Raw genomic sequence first — 21,904 nt, 5'->3', positions numbered from 1 at the left:
GAAAGTGATTTTCTTTAAATAATGTGGCTTGGAATTATATTGCTACAGATGGAACCCATGAAACAGTATGTTAAAAGAACTGCTTAAGAGAATGAGGTTTTCTATTTAATGTTTTTTTTTTTACAAATAATATAGTCAAAATCAAATTAGAGATGCAGGTTTGAAAGAGTTGGGTTTTGGGGAGGGTGGGGGGCAAGGTGTTTATTTGGCTCCAAAATGCATTAGAACAGTGGTCCCCAACCGTTTTGGCACCAGAGACTGTTTTCATGGAAAACAATTTTTCCACGAACTGGGAGGAGGGATGGTTTTGGTTTCACCGGCTCACCCGCCACTCACCTCCAGCTGTGAAGGCTGTTCCTAACTGGCCAGGGACTGGTAGGGGTTGGGGACCCCTGCATTAGAACTTAATTAAGGGATTTGTGTTACTATGCTTATCTTGAATATAGAAACTTTGAGTTCCCAAATCTGGGCTTTCCAATATGACACACACTGGTCTTGGTGCCCTACCGGATTTTATGCCCTGCCTCAACTAATTAAATAAATAAATTAAAACTAATTTTAAAAATGGAAGGTTGGCATGTTTCAAAGGAAAATAACTACTTCCAATAGCTACTTCCATTACCCCCTTTATTTGGAAATACAAGTAGTCCTCGATTTACAACGGTTCATTTAGTGATTTGTCAAAGTTACAGTGGCACTGAAAAAGGTGTCTTCTGACAGTTTTTCACACTTACAACCAGTGCAGCATCCCCATGGTCATGTGATCAAAATTCAGATACTTGGCATCTGGTTCATATTTATGAGGGTAATGTGATCACCTTTTGCAACCTTTTGAAAAGCAAAGTTATAAGAAATGTTATAATTTTAACAACTGCAATGATTCACTTAATATTCGCTTAGCAAGAAAGATCATAAAATGGGGCAAAACTCACTTAACAAATGTCTCAGCAACATAGATTTAGCACTCAATACTTGTACCGCCTTTAAATTTAGAGCTGGGGCAATAGGGAACATTCTAGTCCAAAGAGTACGAAAAATATATTGTGATAAATTGAAGTTTTGAAACTGGTTTTATCACCCATTAACAAAATGGTTGCCAAAGGGAAATCCTTCCAGCATTGATTTTACAATTTTACAACTGCCCACAGTTTAAAGTTCTAGATAAATACTCTAGTTCTAATATTGGAAAAGAAGCTAAATCCTGCGTTTATATTTCTTGCTATAATTCTGACTGTGTTGCAGAAAATACAATATTTTAAACCTGCATTAATAACTTCCGCACCAAACACTGTTCCCATAACATTATACAATATACAATGAAATCCACTTTGGTCCTGCTCTTTATTTGCTTACACCTAATAGACAGAATCTTGCCAGACTAAAGCTATAATCTTGTAACCTACCACAGCGGCCCCCAACGTTTTGGGTATCAGGGACTGGTTCTATGGAGAGAGATTTTTCTGTGGACATGAGAGAGCATGGATTTTAAAGACTTATACCTTTTAAGTAGAAAATGTGCATAAAAGGAAGCTCAGCAATATTGTCCGTAGCTGTTACTTTGTTAGGCCCTGCTTTATTTTAATACTTGTTGATTTAGGTAATATAATCTGTACTCTTTCTTGATTCCACCGCCTTTTTCTGTTAATCAGACTAAACTTTTGATGGGACATATGAGATTCTAAGAGTAGAGTTATAAAGTATAGAATCTTATTGGCTTCAGAGCTAATGACATTCTTATTTTTTATACATTTGAGATGTTAAAATGTTATGTTTTAATGAATAGAAATAAATTAAAATGGTCAGAGAGAAAAACTGGATGGTGCCAACAGTTGAAGTACTGCCAGGCTGCTAAAATCAAGTACTGACCAAGAATGTGATTGAGTTTTAAGAGCATTGGAAATGTTGGAAATGTTAGAACGTTAAGTTACTCTCCTCTTTTGATTGCTAAAATTATGAGGTAACTAAATTTATCACAGCTTTTTAAAAATTAGGAAATGGAGAAACTGATCAAAACTGTCTTAGGCAAGAAAAACTATAGCAGAAATTATTGTCTTTTTTTACCTATAAGCTGCCATTATCTCTCCAAGATACAAATATAAAATTACATTTATAAAGCTGGAGGAGGCCATTTAACTTAGATAAGTTATATGTCATTTACTATAGAACAAGAGACAATGTGTCTTTGTTTACAACTTAGAACTGAGGAGAAATTTCCTGACAGTTAGAACAATTAATCAGTGGAACAGCTTGCCTCCAGAAGTTGTGAATGCCCCAACACTGGAAGTCTTTAAGAAGATGTTGGATAGATATTTGTCTGAAACGGTATAGGGTTTCCTGCCTAGGCAGGGGGTTGGACTAGAAGACCTCCAAGGTCCCTTCCAACTCTGCTATTGTATTGTATTGTATTGTATTATTATTGTATCAACTTTTAAACAACTTCCCTTCAGCTACTTGACGACTCGTATCCTTTTGTCAATTGCCAACATGGCCAGCTTCTTCATTCTCTCTCTTCATATAATTTACTGTAGTTTCCTGTCCTCTAACCTTTCTCATAAGCATTAGCTGAACCTGTTCCAAAATCTCTGAATCCTACTCATAGTATCCAGAATCAGATGCTGGTAAGATCTGACCAAAGTAGAATAAATGGAACTATTAAAAATAGGAATATTCTTTTTTCCACATTTTTTTTTATTTTTAAACATAAAAGACAACATTAAAAAAATTTCATCCATTACATACAGCATGTCGTTTGGTTACAAGTGTTTTTGCATCCGTATTTTCGATTACATATACAATCACAGATTTTCCATCCAATATAACCAAAAACCTCACTTTCATTGTACAGCATATATTCAATTATGATTAATATTTCTTTCTTTTCACTAAACTTAATTATCTTACATTCTTGGTTGTCTGCTTAATAACAACGTACCTTTATGTAATCATTGTCTCATTTTAAATATTTTTACAGTATAAAAGAGTTTACCAAGTGTTTATGTTTATATATCTATCACTATTTTCAACAGGATATCTTTATAGTGTGCACTTAGAGTTATATATTATATTACCAATCCTCTATCAAATGTACATTGATTCATTATTATCTTTGTCCTTCATTTTATAACAAAAAATTCTAAATTATTCATATATATGTCAGTGTTTCATTGTATTATTATTAGTCTATTTAACAACATTATTGTATTTTCGCTTTTCTCCTTCAATTAAAACATTGTATCGTTATTAGTCTATTTAACAACATTATTGTATTCTCACTTTTCTCCTTCAATTAAAACATAAGTAAAACATTTTTCATGTTCAGGTTCTTTTTTCCAGCCACTGATAAAACAAATCCCATATCTTATAAAATTGCTCGTCTTCTTGTTCTCTAATTTCAAATGTCAATTTGCTCATTTCAGCGCACTCCATTATCTTTCAAATAACTTCTTCCTGTTTTGGTATCATTTCGTTTTTCCAGTTTTTTGCAAATACAATTCTAGCTGCTGTTAAAACGTTTACAATCAAATATTTTAAGTCTTTGTTGTAAATTTCTGGTATGATTCCCAGTAAAACGATCTCTGGTTTAAGGTCTATGTGTTTGTGTATCATTTTCTCCAACCACATGTGGATTTTAGTCCAGTATCTTTTAGCTTCAATACAAGTCCACCACATGTGGTAGTATGAACCCGGTATCTGATGACATTTCCAACACTTTTCCGATTTATTCTTGGACATTCTTGCAATTCTCGTTGGGGATAGATGCCACCTGTAAAACATCTTATACAAATTTTCTCTATATGCAGTTGACATTGTCATTTTATAATTTTGAGACCACAATTTCTGCCATTTTTCTAAATCTATCCCGTACCCAAAATCCCCCCCCCCCAAGCTATCATAGTTCCTTTAACTTGTTCCTCTTGTAATTTAGTCTCTAATAAATATCCATATAGTTTTTTAATTACTTTTTCATCAGTACCTATTAAAATTTTATCTAACTCAGTCATTTCATTGTAAAGACCTATTGATTTTCTATCTTCATTATATCTAGATTGTATCTGTAAATATGAATACCAATTCATTTCTATTCCTTCTTGTTCCAACTCTTGAATAGATTTGAGTTCACCCTCTGTATTCAATATTTCAACATATCTTACTGTTTGTTCCTTTTTATATATTATTGGATATGAAAATGCTTCAATAGTTGATATCCAGGCTGGAGTTTGTAATCTTTTTGTAGTGTAGTGTAATCTTTTAACCTTTTCCCAGTTTAATAACAAGGCCTCCCTTACATAATGTCTTCCCAAAATAACCATGTGCTTTAGTTCCCTTATACCATAAAAAAGCATGCCATCCCAACAATAAATCATGACCCTCTACATTCAATAATCTGAAATTTTTTAGTGTTACCCACTCCTTAATCCACATCAGGTTTGTTGCTTGATAATATAACTCCCAATCAGGTAAGCCCAATACTCCTCTTATTCTAGCATCTTGTAACAATTTAAGTTTTATTCTTGCTTTTTTCCCTCGCCAAATAAACTTCAAAACTATTTTATTTAGAACAGGTATAAAATTCTAGATAAAATGTTCATTTTAATTGTAGAGATTCTTCCTAACATTGATAGTTGCAGGTTTTCCCATTTCATCAAACCAGTCGCAATTTGTTATTTTAGTCTAGTATAATTATCCTCCTTGAGAGTGCTGCAGCTAGCTGATAAGTATATCCCCAGATATTTCACCTTACTTGTGATTTGAATCTGCAAAGCTTCTTCCAACTCTTCCTTTCGACTTAATGGTATGTTCTTTGTCAAAATCGTAGTTTTGTCTTTATTTATTTTCAAGCCTGCTACTTTTCCATTCTCCTCTATTCTTTCCAACAATTTGGGTGCTCTCTCGAGTGGGTCTTCAAGAATAAATACCAAATACTTTTTAAATTTTCATTCCTTTTATTTCTTCTTCTTCTCTAATCTTTCTATTTAAGACTTCTAATGTTAAGACAAAAAGTAATGGTGACAATGGGCAACCTTGTCTCGTACCTTTCTTTATTTCAATAGAATCTGTCAATTCTCCATTTACCATTATCTTTGCGGTTTGTTTATGATATACCATTTGTATGGTTTGGATAAATTTCTTACCAAAATTCATCTGTTCCAATTGTAAAAACACGAATTGCCAATTCACGTTGTCAAAAGCCTTCTGTGCATCAAGAAACATCAAAGCCATTTGTTTTTCAGGACGGGCCTCATAGTATTAATAGGAATATTATTTATAGGCCAAGTGTGATTGAACACACATAGGAATTTATCTCCAGTGCATAAGCTCTTGGTGTACACACAACAAAGTGATAAGTCATAGATCATAAATCATAAGATAATAAATCATAAGACACAAAAATGAAAAATATGGAAAATACAAAAAATAATAATAAAAATATTATTTCTCATTATACAGAGATACTTGTTTGTAAGGCAGACTAAAATCGCATTAGTCTTTTCTGTAGCCGTACTACTACTGCCCATGCTCAATATGCAGTAAATTTTTATTCCAAGATCTTTTTCATATGCATTATTATCAATCCAGATTCCCCCACCTGTATCTGTGCATTTTTATTTTCCAAGGAAAGTGCATTTGCACTTGCTTCTATTAAATTTCATTATGTATATTTGTTTTATATTTATAAGTACTCTGAGTATGGTTTTCATCAGATATATATTTAATATATATATCTGGTTATCTGGCTCACATTTAATTAGCTTGATAAACAGAATGCCATGTGATGCTTTATTAAATATATTGCTTAAGTCAGGTTATAGTACGTCTATAGCATTCTCAACAATCTTTTAAGGAAGTTACTCAATCAAAAATTAAGGTTAGTTTGTAAAACTAATTCATGATAAATCTATGCTGACTTGCGGTAATTGATGTATTGCTTCAGTATGCTTATGGATTAATCATATTGTTATGATCAATGAGGTAATTAATTTTATACCTTTAATATTTAAATAAGTTCAAAGTAGATATTTCCCAATCATGTTTCTATCAACTACATGCTTCAATTGTACCTCTTCCTCCTATTATTTAAAATTTTGAACTTTTTATTTTCTCAACTGCTCGTTTTCCATTTTATCCTTTGGGGGGGAATGGGAAATGTAGCTCATACACATCTTGATCTTTCATTATGGAACTTTCATCCTTATCACTCAGACACCAGTACAGTACAATTATAAAATTATAATTTTTTATAATTATAAGATGATAAGCAGCATTTTGGGCTGGAAATGTTGGTATCTGTTGTCAGTATCCTGACAGACCTTAGTATAATAAAACTTGACACTAGACTTTGGAAGAATTACTTGATAGCAAGAAAATCCACCAAGTTTGTTTCTCAGATAAATATTCCTTTTGCTTCTTCTTCATTTGATATTACATTTACTTGGACTTTGAAGGCGGAGTGGCATACTTTGGATCTCCTGCAAGGTTTTTGTTCTATCTCACCATATTTCAAGATCTTCACAAACTGAACATTATGCTGTGTTGTCAACACCCTTATAACATTTTTTTTTGCCAGGAACAAAGTCCTGTGTAAACATCTTCTGCCATTTGGCATTTAATAGGCCTGCTTGCCAGTGTTTCTGCCTGTTTCCTTGGTTATTAAGTATTTTCTTCAACAGTATAGTCTTCAGTTATTTAAGAGTTCTATGTTAACACTCTTGATCTGTAATAGATTTTATGCACCACTATTCTTTCAAGACGCTGATTAAATATTCTTAAATTCAGACCAAGTTACTTAGTTATAAAAATGATTAACTGGAGAACCTCCTCAGCACTTAAAGTTTTGTATATCAGTAGCTATCTACATGGATATAAGTTACCGGTACTCAGTTGATTGGTTTCAGTCTCTAGGTTTTCTTTACTTTTCTAGAATCTATTTTTTTTTTAAAAAATGTTTCTTTCTGAGGATATTCTCCAAAATTACTGAGTCCTGTGTACTTTTAGTTCTGAAACCGGTTGTTTTTAGACGTCAGTTCATTTTACCTGACCATCCAATATCAGAAGGCGTTAATTCAGATTTAACGTGTTCTTCTGGGTTAAGAAATGCCTTGTGGTATTTTCTTACCACTGGAGCTATTCCATTCATGTACTGTTCTGTCTCGGGCGTTGTAGACTTGCTCGGGGCATGCAGTTAACTCCACGCTTAGGAATCTCGTTCAGATCAAGTTTATTATCAGGCATTCTTAATAGCAAAACTTACAATTCAGTGTTAAGATACTTCTGACTTTCCATCATCTGTTCCATCACGTGGTGTAACAAGATGATGATTTTACTCCCATGCTGAGAGGCAATACACACTACTATTCCAGTTCACTAAGGTATTCAAACCGACCGGCTATAAACATTGTATATGGGCAAAATGTCCCAGTGGCCAATCAGGAACATAGATGTGATCACATGTTATGGAACTACATTTCCCATGAGGTAGTTTCTTAAAGGAGATAGTTCTTAATTCCTACACTAGCTACATACTGCTGGGGCAGCACATGTACCTTGCCTGCATTCCCAGAACCAGCATCCTTCATTTCTTATCTTGAATCACTTTGTGCTTTTAATACCAAGAGACAAAACTTTACCCCACCCTCCCGAAAAACCACCAATTTTGCCTAAATCTGATTTAGATTTGACGCAGCATAATCTAGAGTTCCCTATCTGCTTTTGATATCTTGTACAAGCTCCGTATATTATACAATGATAGCTTACAGGCTAGTACAGGTAGTCCTTGCTTAGTGACTGCCTCATTTAGTGACTGTTGAAATGTATATTGGTGCTAAAAAAATCAACTTGGTGACCAATCTCACATTTATGACCTTCACAGTGTTTCTATCCTATTTTCACTTTCTAAGTTACCTCATATTAAGATGTTTTTGGAGAGAAAGAGAAATAACGCCAGTTCATGTAAAGGAAATGGCCAGAAGCAAAGGCAAACTGAAGTAAAATCCTAAGCATAGTCACAGTCACGTAATTTTCATTTAGAAACCACTTTGCTTAACAATCCAGTTATCAGTCCAATTGTGCTTGCTAAATTCCTATAGTGGTGGTCTGTCAAAGAAGAGCATGCAGTATTGCTGTCAAACAAAACACTTTATATATGCATATGAAGAATGGTTGCAGGACCTGGGTATGTCTAGTTTAATAGAAAGAAGGACTAGGGGAGACATGATAGCAGTGTTCCAATATCTCAGGGGTTGCCACAAAGAAGAGGGAGTCAAGCTATTCCACAAGGCACCCGAGGGTAGAACAAGAAGCAATGGGTGGAAACTAATCAAGGAGAGAAGCAACTTAGAACTGAGGAGAAATTTCATGACAGTTAGAACAATTAATCAGTGGAACAGCTTGCCTCCAGTAGTTGTGAATGCACCAACACTGGAAGTCTTTAAGAAGATGTTGGATAGCCATTTGTCTGAAACGGTATAGGGTTTCCTGCCTAGGCAGGGGGTTGGACTAGAAGACCTCCAAGGTCCCTTCCAACTCTGCTATTGTATATTGTATATATTGCATATTGGTGCTGCTTTCTAAATTCATCCTATCCCATTCATTGGCTGTTTAGCTCCTCCAAGGAAAGGTAGTGTTCAGATCTAGGCAAGAAAATCTAGTCCCAGTAAGTCAAATACAGGCAAGAAGAGGCAGAAGCAATGGAGGGATTCCGCTGGTTTGCACTGGTTTGGCTGAACCTGTTGTTATCATTTGTGTAGTTTGACTGGTTGTTCCCACCACTGGCTGGCCCCACTCACCGGGGTTTGCCATTCAAGGTGAGGTGGCTGCAGTGACATGACTGGGAGCCACACTGATCAGTTGGGAGGCTGCAATGGACTGGCTGTGCGATCAGCTCAGTCAGATCTTCCAGCTTTGTGAGATCTCCCCCCCCCCCCCCCCCAGAAGTTGGAAGGTCTGATTGAACTTTTAAAAAACTTTTTTAAAACTGACTTTTCAGCATTTTTCAATCTTGGCAAGTTTAAGATGGGCAAACTTCATGCTGTCTCGGGAATTGAAGTCCATGCACCTTAAAGTTGCCAAAGTTATGAAGCATGGGTCTACACTAGAGTTTAGGATTTTCCATTCCTGTTTTATTTAAAGTTTGGTGCAATTAAATAAATCAGTTGTGGTTTCCTTAACAAATAGTGATTAAAGCGATGTGAACCATTACTGGACTTTTTGTAAGAAAATGAAATTAAAAGTTGATCTGGGCTTTGATGATTACATATGGGATTATGGAAATAATGTAGAAAAATGTTAATCTTAGAGTAAGAGTTTGATATTATGTACCCAAAAAAATTGGAAGTCATTCTTTTTCGGTTTTCCTTCTTTTTCTCTTTCTTTCTTACACTTTTACTCTTTTTTTTCCCTAAGTCTTTTCTTTTTTCAAATCTGTTTTTTATTTGTTGTTCCCTTAGCTTTGTATTTTTTGATGTATGAAGGATCAAATACTCAGCCATTATAGTTCTACATTCTTCATTTACATAAATCATATCAAAATTTAGAATGAAATCCACTGGCAGCCATCTCATATAAGGCAGGCTCTGAGTCCCTTAACCAAAAAGTGTTTATCGATAGAAGATAATATTTGTAGCTCAAGGTTGAACTGTGGGATCCTTGGTGCTTTCTAAGCTTGATGGTTTTCTTGTAGATGTTTCATTACCAAGCTAGGTAATATCATCAGTACTGGAAGGGAGTGGAGTTTGCTCTTATTTTTATATACTAATCTAGTGTCTTACCCTCTTAGTGTTGATCAGTTGCTTCACAAACAGTGTTTTGAGTGGTGCCAGGCAGTGGTGGGTTCCTAACCAGTTTATTACTGGTTTGCTGAGCACGCACATGCCAGACGCGCCCTGCGCACATGTGCACTGTTGAGCAAAAATTAGTCAGAAAAAAGGGAAAACAGCTGAGGAGCGGCAATTCAAGCTGTCGCTCTGGATCAGCTGGGTTTTGGAAGCTGGAATAAAGGTAAGTATAACCCAGGGGTCGGCAGGCAGGCCCTCTTAACAAAAACAGAGAATCGGTTCGGTCTCTGTTTGGAGCCAGCACTACCAGTTTGGGAGAACAGGCCCGAACCGGCAGGAACCCACCTCTGGTGCCGGGTCTCTACAGTCTCAGGCAGAGAAGGGCAATTCTGCACTCCTCCCTCAAATGCTCTTTAAAATACAGAGTTTGCCAGCATTCCTTTAGGAACCTCCAACATGCAAACTGTGGTTACTCATCCTAAAATGAATCGTTTTTACCTGGAGCTTCAGAATTTGCTGTTTGCTAGGAAGATGTATAGCTAAAGGTCAGTCTATATTTAGTCTACATCTGACTTTGGGGATATTTCTTCATAACCAAGCAAAATGTATTTTCTGTGCAGTTCACATCCCTTGCTCGCTTGATCTGGATGTCACAAAGCAAAGCCCTCATTTTGTAATTAACCCCCTTCCCTGTTGTGATTTGCAGAATGCTGCAGGAGGCTGAGTGCTGTCACACCCCTTGGCCGCACCTACCCAGCCATGCCCACCCAAATGATCATTAGGGCAGAGAAGCAGTTGTTAAATTATTTGAGTCCCACCACTAGGCAGGAGCTCCCTGTGAAGGCAATGTGAAATAAGACTTTGGAAAATTCCAAGTGATTACTATCTGTAAGACATCTCCCTGATAGAAATATGTCCATCTACAGTTAAGTGAAAGCTTTTGAAGGCCATCATAGTCTGAAGGGTGATTTGCTTTATATTTCGCCTGCATACATGAGCTAGCTGAAAAATTAAAAGTAACGTCATTTTGCTTTCTTAAGACTTCTGTGAGGCTAAAGAGGAGAAGCTTCTGGCAAGAGTTCCTTCTGCAACTTAGAAAATGATATAACCATACCCTCTGGCCAGGAGGTCATAATTACTGGATTAACTATCTTTCCTCTGATTAGGAGCTTCATTCATCAGAACCTTTTGCTGTTCCCAAAAGCACCTGAAAGCAGTTATGGTACTTTGTTTTCCTCCTTTAATCAAGTCTCACTTCCTTTGTTATTTTCTCTGGCATAATCAGGGATTAAGAAGAAGTCTCAGTTTGAGGATTTCCATGTTACGTTCTAATAAAAAATTGTTTTAATTTCTGGGAACCTAATGATTGCCAAGCCTCTTTGGGTCTCTCCACTTTTACCACAAGTACCGGCAGTCTAATTAACTGTATCATCCAGTTGGCCTCCGGACAACATAGAAATTGAGCTTTTCTGAACACTTTGACACTTTCTTTTTATGTTTGAGTATAACTGAAAACAACAAGACCAAGAAATAGTCTGAGATGATTATTTTCCTAAGCATGTAAGACCAGATGGGAGAGTCAGCACTCTCTTTTCTACACTGTTACTTCCTCCTTAACAGAAGAACAGTTGGAAGAGAACTTGGAGGTCTTCTAGTCCAACCCCCTACTGAGGAAGGAAACCCTACACCTTTTCAGACAAATGATTATCCAATATCTTCTTTAAAACTTCCAGTGTTGGAGCACCCACAGCTTCTGAAGGCAAGCCATTCCACTGATTAATTGTTCTAACTGTCAGGAAATTTCTCCTTAGTTCTAAGTTGCTTCTCTGCTTGATTAATTTCCAGCCATTGCTTCTTCTCCTGTCTTCAGGTGCTTCCAAACAGTTATTTGGAATTTATCTTGGTCTTGCAATTTTCATTGTATTGCCTTCTACTCTTTAAATCAAAAGTGAAAAATCTCTGGTTGTTTTAGGATTTGAAGTCCACAAGTCATAAAAGGACCATGGTTCCCCACCTATGCTTTAAATCACGGGTGTCAAACTCGATCATGTCACATGATATATCGTGACGTTTTTGCTTTTGCAGAGCTGGGGTGGGCATAGCCCGCCATGATGCATCCAGTCCCTGGTCCACCAATTTGATACCCCTGCTTTAAATGATAAATATTAATTTCTACTATTTTTGTCTTTCTTTCACGTTAGGACCATGTATTCTGTAGTTTTACTTTTTGTAATATGTATGTAGACAAACTTGTATTAAAAATAAAAGCTTCTGACTTTGGACTTGAATGCTTGTTTAGGTTATTTTGTTCTGTTATAGAAGCAGTTGTTTCCCTTCAAAACATAGCTAAATCTGTAATATATGTGCTCAACTCCTCTGGAAAATGCACATTTGAGTGTACATGTGAATGGAGGATGCACAGTAACAGATGGTTCCTTAAAATCGTAGAAATTACTCATAATTGCCATTTCAAAACAGAAGGCTGAAATGCTTTTAAAGTTAGCCTAATGAAATCAAAATCTAGTAATTGCTTCTCATTACTAAATTCGGTGACAAGATAACAGCATTACATTATAGCACGGCTTTCTTTTCTTAAAAGCTGTATCTCTAAAAGTGAATTTTCCTGAGCTATCTATTAAGGTGTATTTGGCAGGAGGATTAACATGAGATGGAAGTGTGTTTCAGGAAGAAATGGACATATGTATTTTTGATGTCTTAAGCTGGATATTTTAAGCAAAGTTTATGTGATTGGTTCTCCAGATGTTTGACACAATATATTTGTTTTAGCTTTCACAATTTATTTTAATTTTAACCATTCTTTTTCCACCCCATCCCTCCATCTCGTTGCTGAATGATAAATAGTCTCCTGCTTGGGCAGGAGATTGGACTAGAAGATTTCCAAAATCCCTTCCAACTCTATTATTCCAGTCTAATCTCATTTCTGAGGCTGGGACAATAGATCAGCCATAGAAACCTGCTTGTTTATGCCCTGTCCTGCACTGCTCAGACATGAGGGGAAACTAAGATTAAAACAGAAGGGGTCTCTCTCTCTCACTTGCATGCTACCGCATGGCTGGCCAACTTTTAACTTGCTGTTATCTTGGTGAGGTATGATTTTTTTCCCCTTCAGACTTATTTTTATACTCTGTTCTTCCCTATATTCAGCGAAACATATTTTGGTATAAAAAGTACTGGAGATTTTCCAGCTTGCTGCATCAATAATATCCATGTGTTTATGACAGCCCCTTGATTAAGAGCCTTTGATTTCCTACACCGCCTATTCCTACCTAAGTTCTCCAGGGTTTCTTTTACCTCTTTTGATGTCTCCTGTCTTCTGCAATCAGCTTTTAATTCTTGCAACTACTGAGAGACCAGTTCCATCACTTCCTCTCAACTGTGAGTTTGAAGCAGCTGTTAGGTTGAAGCAGCCTTCCATCCTTCCAAGGTCAGTAAAATGAGATCCTAGATTGTTGGGGGCAATATGCTGACTCTGTAAACCACTTAGAGAGGGCAGTAAAGCACTATGAAGTGATATAGAAATCTTAAGTGCTATTGCTACTATACCAGGCTGCAGCAGAAGCTAGAAAGCCCGGTCCTCCCGAAGAGAAGTCCTGCCTTGTAGTATATAGGATGGTGCTGCATGATGAAACTGAAGTTCCCTTAACCATGTTCAATAGCCTTTTTTTTGTGTGTGATCATGAATTTTGTTTTAAGATGATTTTAAAGCAATTGCCTTGATTATTATAAGATACAATATTACAGGTTATATTTCATTTTTTACAAATTTGTATTAATAATGTATTTTTAAAAAAGCATATAAACTAACACAAACCTACAAAAAGAAAAAGCATTTTTAACTTCCCAGATAGGATTATAAAGTTTCTACATAGTGATTCTATTGTATTATATTAAAAATCAACCCAAGGCTGTCCTTAGGCTGTGAAGTATTTTCTTCAATAATCCGTTCCGATTTGACTTTGATTTATGCCATTGTAACGCCTGTGTAACCAGTGTCCGTATTTTCATTATTTATTTTTATTATAAAGAGAGGTTTTAAATGTTGTGGAATCACAAAAGAACTATTTGGTGGGTTTTTTTCTCTCAGAGTGTATGCATATTGTGTAAATGGGCATGCTTATTGCAATGGTCCCCTTTTTGTTATTAGGCAAATAACAGTGGGTTATATACACCTTTTGTTTCACTACTTCCTATATTGTGATTAGTTACCTATCGTCTAATTTGAAACAGTGAAACAATTGTGGGGGTCTGTTTTATTTTTTGTTCTTGTAGGAGCATGAAAGAGGTTGCATTTACAAATTTTGGATTATTGGAACTACTTTTAATTAAATCTCTATAGTACTTGGCCTTAACAATTCTATATGGTTAATATTTAAAAACTCTTAAGAATTCAGTTGTTAATTTGTAATAAAGAGTATCCTTCCTTCTTTATTTCAACAGCCTTACCAAACGTCTACCAAAAGTTGGAGAAACCATACATGGGTATAAATTTTTCACTGGATTTGGGGGGAAAGGTGCCAACCAATGTGTTCAGGCAGCTCGCCTTGGGACTAAAATCTCAATGATCTGCAAGGTAAGCACTGGTTATATAGGTTATTGTCAGTATATCTTGTTCTTAATAAATTGCTCAAATATTAACTCAGACAAAATTTACACATTCATTTTAGCAATTAACAGCTGTCTTATCCAAGGCCAAAAAAAAAATCCTAAAAAGATTATGTGTATTCTTTTATGGATAAAGGTTAGTACAATATAGGGGTAGGCAAATGGTGTACTCTGTGCAATCTAAGACTGACATAGCATCCCATGATCAAATTTCTAAAATTTTAAAGCTCGTAGCGTTAATACTGTATATAGGTAATACTAACATATTTTTCAGGCTCATGACATGCTAAATTAATTTTATGTTAATCAGTCTATTCTGCATCTTTCCAAATATACAATACAAAGTATCAGTTTTGTATTTTTGAAAGAGAAAGATTAACATTTTCTAAATAAGTTAATTGAGCTTAATTATGGAGAACATGAAATGTTTGCAAATATTTTTCCCCATAGGAACAAAGTCATTTTATTCTAGTGTCTAGCCACTCCTTTTTCTACTTTCTTTTTTCTACTAGAACAGGGGTGTCAAACTCAAGGTCTGGGGGGTGGTTCCGGCCTGTGGGGTGCTTAGATCTGGCCCGCAGCCAAAAATGGAGCTCAGGAACCCATTTTTGCTGGCAGAGTGCTCAAGCCACCACAGGCGCCCCCAACACAAGTAATGTCGAGCTGGCCACACCCAACCTGGCCTCCTGAGGTCAAACACAACCCTGATGCGGTCCTCAATGAAATTGAGTTTGACACCCCTATACTAGAACCTAAAGGTCAACCAACTGGAAATATGTGCAAAGCAATGAATCCGGGTACATAATACTTGAGAAATAGTATAAATTCATGTATGAGATTGTCATAAAGTACTTGTTTGTTTCATTGTAGTGGATATATTAAATCCAGCCATTTTGATTTGTAATTCTGATTTATGACTTAGCATGATGCCTCTTCTCAAATGTTGTGGTTTATTAAACAAACCATAGCTTAATGCTGTGTATCAATCCAATTAGTATAATTGAGCACATGGAGCAGACTTAGAACATTTTTCAGTATCAAAACTGAATTCATGGTCGTCTCTAAAGGCAAGGGTCCCCAGTTCATAGATTGTACCAGTCCGTGGCCAGTTGGGAATCAATCCACTTAAGCAGCAGGCAAGCATGTAAAGCTTCATTTGTGCAAAAAGCAGACACGTGTACAACCTCCCCCTGTATCCGCTGCTCCCTTTCCGCAGAGCCGGAAAGGTTGGGGACCGCTGTCTTAAGGAATAGGCATTGGAGTCTAATTCCCAAAGAGTTTTTTTTGTTATTTTCACGGATATCCAAAGACACACAGAACAGTCGTTGATATAAAATGTGAAGAATTCTATCTATAATTAACCGAAAGCTATTCCAGTTTTGCCCACCAGCTTCTCATAGTGTATCATGTTATAACAATCATTTATCCATGATTTCAACTGAAGAATTTATTCAATTGAACCCTTAATAAAATGTTGCCATGTGAGATACACTACCCAGAACTTCAGGGCTTCTATTTCATATCCTTGTTACTTGATCTCATTTTACAGTATTTTGTTTTTTCTCTGACATTAAGGATTTTGTTATTGCTGTGCATCCTCTGCCATTACTAAATTGTGTATAGATAGGATACTCCCATGGGCTCATTCTTTAAGAAATATTTTCCATGTCTATCATTTCACAGGCCATAGAGCATATGATGTTGTTTAGTTTTCTTTAGTTCTATAACTAACTGTATTTTTAACAAATCTTTTGTGATTTCATCATCAAAGATATTAAATGCATAGTTGTAAAATCTACACTTCTCATTACATATTTTTAAATATTCTGTAACATTTTATTGATTAAAAATTATTTTTATTTAAATTACCTGACTGTCCAACTTCAATGTACTTTTAAATGCACTCATTCCTGAGAGAAATGGTGTTACTCTCCCAGTCCTCAGTGCTATTCATATAGAGGAGAGGACTCCCTACTGGATTCAGTACTTCTTGCTTCTGAGGAAGATGTTAGAAAAGTGGGGTTTAATCATGTTATAAAATCAGTAATATCTTATGATTTAAGAATCAGTTGTAGCAACATTGAGGGATATAAAGGTCCTGTTTCTAAATTATATGACAGTGGAGGAATATAGAATAAAATTTTATTGGTTTTAAAAACAAACAGTACATTTTTATTCTTGCATATTCAGAATATTTGCATTTTGAAATATTTTTAATTGCTGCAAAGCAGATACTTCAGGGGTCATCGCCAGGGCTAATGGAAGCTCAACCACATGGTAATTCATATCTTGCCCATCCTTGAGAATGTTGTCCAAGATGAGCTGGGTAATCTGAAATATGTAATGTTGTTTATTTTTGCTCTCTAGGTTGGGAAAGATTCTTTTGGTAATGACTACATTGAACACTTAAAAAAAAATGAGATTCCAACAGGTATCTTCCTTATTTTAATTCAGAACCAAATTATATCAATCACTATATTCTGAATATATGATTTGCAAAGTTTTCCTCAATAAGAAAATGAATAGAGTAGTAAACAAACATCTACCATTCTTCATAATATTTTTTCTATTGTGTGCAATTCTCAAAGACTGTTTGGACAAGTCCCTGCAGATTTCTTTTGCAAGATTTTTCAGAAGTTTTTTTTATTAAGATTGTTTTAATGCCATCATTATTATTTTTGTAAATAACTCAAGGCAGTGAAAATACCTAATATTCCATCTTCCTCCTATTTTCCCCAACACCAACAATCCTGCAAAGCAAGTTTGCCTGAGAAAGGCTGGCTGGACCAAAATAATCTAGTCGGCTTTCATATTTGATTCTTTTTTTGTCATGTTTGTAGTAGTTTGCCATTGCCTCTTTCCCAACGTTGTGAGAAAGTAACTGGGTCAAGATCATCTAAGCTGACTTTGTACCCAAGGCAGGACCTCACAGTCTCCCAGTTCTTGGTTCCTTCATAATACTTCAATTAAAGTAACTGCCAGCATAACCCAGATGAAAAAATACTTCTTCCTACATAATGTTTAGACTTGATTCAACCACCTGGTTACCTCACAAGGGAGTTATTAAACTTTCAGGTAAATAGATTTAACACCTGTATTGTGGCGTAGCATATAAATTACCCTGTATGAGGGCTGTGATGGAAACCAACAATTCCCATGGCAAAGATGGCTGTTGTGTAGAACAGCCATTCAGCTTCAGCTATGTGTCACATAAAGTATCTATTAATTCAGAAAAAATAAAAGAAAAGAGGAAAGCCTTGTGAGGGATCCATGATGTTCTCTGAGCTTGGTTGTTTTCCTGCAAACATTTCATTATACAAACTAGGTAATATCATCAATGCTAGTGATGATTTAAGAAGTCATGTGTCTGAAATTGAGGAAGAGAGGAAGAGAGAAGAGAAATGCTAAGCAAAAAAGTCACAATAAAGGAAGCACTGAGGAGACAAAAAAATAATAAAACACCAGGCCCTGACGGTATACCTGTAGAATTTTATAAAGCCATGCAAGAGCAGATAGAAACAGTGATATTAGATTTATTTAATCAAGCACTTATAGAAGCGAAGCTACCAAAACCATGGACGGAAGCATATATAACATTGGTACCCAAAGAAGATTCGGACCATCAACAAACAAAAAATTACAGACCAGTTTCTTTACTAAACGCAGACTATAAAATCTTGACATCAATAATGGCAGAGTGAATAAAAAAATATTAAATGAAATCATTCACACAGATCAAAACGGCTTCTTACCAAAACCAGTTAAAAAATAATATGAGAATGATTATAAACACACTAGAATATTATAAAGAGAATTCAGGAAAATGGTCTTAGACTCCCAAAAGGCCTTTGACATTTTAAATTGGCAGTTCATTATCACACAGTTAAAAATGATGAGATTTGGAGAAAAATTTATAAAGATGATAGAATCAATATATTCAGCCCAGACAGCAAAAGTAATAAATAGTGACACTACAGAAGACTTTAAAATATGGAAAGGAGTGAGAGAAGGATGTCCATTATCACCTTTATTATTTATATTAACACTGGAAGTTCTAGTAATAGAAATGAGAAACAATCAAGAAATAAAGGGATTAAAAATAAAAAAGAGGAATATAAAACACAGGCATTCGCGGACGATACGGTATTCATATTAGAGGAACCATTAAAATCAGGAATTAAATTAATCCAAAAAATAGAGGAATTCGATAGGGTAGCAGGACTTAAAATTAACAAGAACAAAATAAAGATCATTACTAAGAATTAGAATTAGAGGAATTAGAATTAGATTCTATCTGAGAATGCAGATAGTAAAAAAGGTAAAATATTTAGGAATTTGGCTGACGGAAATGCTCAACAATTAAGGAAGGCAATTATGATAAAATGATTCAGAAAATTAAGAAAAATTTGGAAAATTGGAGGAAACTACAAATATTACTAATGGGAAGAATTGCCATTGTTAAAATGAATACACTACCAAAAACTGTATTTTTATTTCACGTGGTACCAATTAGCCTAGGGAAAAACTTTTTCATAGATTTAAACAAATTAATTGCACAATTTATTTGGTCAGGAAAAAAAACCACAAATTAAATTAAAATTGTTACAGGACAGTAGAGAAAAAGGAGGATTTGGACTTCCTGATTGGGAGCTTTATTATCAAGCAGCAGCTCTCACTTGGATAAGGGACTGGATCAATCTAAAAAACAGAACATTACTAACAATAGAAGATTACATTTGGAACTGAGTTGGCATGCCTTTATCTGGTATGGGAAAGACAAAACCCATAGCTATTTCCAAAAACATTTAATTAGAAAAACTCTACTTCAGATATGGTTAAAAATCAAAACAAAACACTACAACAAAATCCTAATCTGGCTATCCACCATGGAAACTCTGATATACCCAAACATATTGGACATAAACAAGATAATAAGATATGAAAACATATTAGATAACCAAGAAAGATTAAAAACAAGGCAAGAATTGAAAGACGAGGTAATAGACATAGGCTGGTGGCCCTATTTACAAATACAGGCAAGGTATAAAAAAGACAGACAAAGGGGTGGACTTTATAAGGTGGACTTTATATATCTGCAAGAACTGGATAAAATTCTACAGAGAACCGAAGAAAAATTGATTAAAAATATATATCATTATTTATTAAAATTTAAAATGGAAGAAGAAACTGTGTAAGAAACGATGATAACATGGGCAACAAATTTTGGGTATACTATAGAATTGGCGGAATGGGAAAAAATGTGGGAAATAAATTACAAATTAACAATGGCAATAGCATATAGAGAGAACAGATACAAGATGTTCTACAGATTGCATCTCCCGCCAGCGAGAATTGCAAAAATGTTCCCGGAGTGCTCACCTATCTGTTGGAAATGCAACCAACAACACGGAACATACTACCATACATGGTGGACATGTGCATCTGCGAAAAAATATTGGAAAAAAATTGGCTGGAGGAGATTACCACACACCAAATTGAACTAAAACCGGAATTATTTTTGTTAGGAATTATAAAAGGAATTTTTGAAAAAAATATTAGATACTTAATTCTATACATAATCACAGCAGCGAGAATTAAATTCGCACAAAACTGGAAAAATAATTACCAACAGAAGAAAATGTAATAAAAAAAATATTGGAATGTGCAGAGATGGATAGGCTCACAAAAGAAAAAAAGAAAAAAGAATCTGAATATTACTCCGTATGGGATTTATGGTATAATTGGCTAGATGGGGGGGGGGGGGGGAAGCAAAAAAGAAAGGAAGAAAAATCAAAAAATTAATAAACAACTACAAAACCAGAAAACAATTAAAGGATAGAAATATGAAATAGACTATAGCAAATAAATAATAAATGGATACAAAATGACTCAAATGTAATAAAGGTTGTTATACATAGAATATATAGAATACAATACAATAGCAGAGTTGGAAGGGACCTTGGAGGTCTTCTAGTCCAACTAGGCAGGAAACCCTACACTGTTCCGGACAAATGGCTATCCAATATGTTCTTAAAGACTTCCAGTGTTGGGGAATTCACAATTTCTGGAGGCAAGCTGTTCCACTGATTAATTGTTCTAACTGTCAGGAAATTTCTCCTCAGTTCTAAGTTGCTTCTCTCCTTGATTAGTTTCCACCCATTGCTTCTTGTTCTACCCTCAGGTGTCTTGGAGAATAGTTTGACTCCCTCTTCTTTGTGGCAACCCCTGAGATATTGGAACACTGCTATCATGTCTCCCCTAGTCCTTCTTTCTATTAAACTAGACATACCCAGTTCCTGCTACCGTTCCTCATATGTTTTAGTCTCCAGTCCCCTAATCATCTTTGTTGCTCTTCTCTGCACTCTTTCTAGAGTCTCCATATCTTTTTTACATTGTGGCGACCAGAACTGAATGCAGTATTCCAAATGTGGCCTTACCAAGGCATTATAACGTGGTATTAACACTTCACGTGATCTTGATTCTATCCCTCTGTTTATGTAGCGTAGAACTGTGTTGGCTTTTTTGGCAGCTGCTGCTGTACACTGTTGGCTCATATTTAAATGGTTGTCAACTAGGACTCCAAGATCCCTCTCACAGTTACTACTATTGAGCAAGGTACCACCTATACTGTACCTGTGCATTTCGTTTTTCTTGCCTAAATGTAGAACCTTACTCTTTTCACCATTGAATTTCATTTTATTAGTGCCCAATGTTCAAGTTTGTCAAGATCCTTCTGTATCTTTAGCCTATCTTCTGGAGTGTTAGCTATTCCTGCCAGCTTGGTGTCATCAGATGAGTTCCCCATTTATTCCCTCATCCAAATCATTGATGAAGATGTTGAAGAGTACTGATCCTAAAGTACTCCACTGCATACTTCCCTCCATGTAGATGCAGTTCCATTGAGGACTACACGTTGTGTGCAGTTGGTCAGCCAGTTACGAATCCATCTGGTGGTGATGCTGTCTAACCCACATTCTTCTACTTTATCTAGTAGTAGGTTATGGTCTACCTTATCAAATGCCTTACTGAAGTCCAAGTAAACTATATCGATGGCATTCCTCTGGTCTACTAATTTTGTCACTTTGTCAAAGAATGCAATAAGATTAGTCTGGCATGATCTGCTTTTGACAAACCCATGTTGGCTTTTGGCTATTACTTTGTTTGCTTCTAGGTATTCACTAATTCGTTACTTGATTATGTTTTCCAGAATCTTTCCTGGTATTGAGGTCAGGCTGATAGGTCTATAGTTGCCTGGATCTATTTTTTCCCCTTTTTTGAAGATGGGAACCACATCAGCTCTTTTCCAGTCCTCTGGCAGTTCCCCGGTGCTCCAGAATCTCTGAAAAATATAGTTCAGTGGTTCTGAAATCTCATCTGCCAGTTCCTTCAGAACCCTGGGTGTAATCCGTCCGATCCTGGTTACTTGAATTCGTCTAGGGTAGACAGGTGCTCAATTACCATTTTCTTCCCTATTTCAATTTGTGTTCCTAATGTGATTTTTGTGGTGCTGT

The 21,904-nt window shown here is 35.6% G+C and overlaps 1 protein-coding gene across 3 annotated transcripts in view; it reads left to right on the top strand.

Annotated features, from left to right (window-relative positions):
• Nucleotides 1–21,904, top strand: part of RBKS (ribokinase) — a 65,235-nt gene that overhangs the window by 6,117 nt on the left and 37,214 nt on the right. For 2 of the 3 annotated variants that reach the window (XM_081941017.1, XM_081941015.1), the window contains exons 2-3: nucleotides 14,229–14,361; nucleotides 16,761–16,824. In XM_081941017.1, the coding sequence (XP_081797143.1) occupies nucleotides 14,229–14,361; nucleotides 16,761–16,824 (197 nt within the window). Of the gene's footprint in view, nucleotides 1–13,114; nucleotides 13,216–14,228; nucleotides 14,362–16,760; nucleotides 16,825–21,904 lie in introns of all 3 variants that reach the window. The other variant, XM_081941016.1, reaches the window with a different exon arrangement.

Source organism: Natrix helvetica, assembly GCF_964273705.1.
Source record: "Natrix helvetica genome assembly, chromosome: 2".
Classification (NCBI taxonomy): Eukaryota; Metazoa; Chordata; class Lepidosauria; order Squamata; family Natricidae; genus Natrix; species Natrix helvetica.
This window is presented reverse-complemented; position numbering and strand designations above follow the sequence as displayed.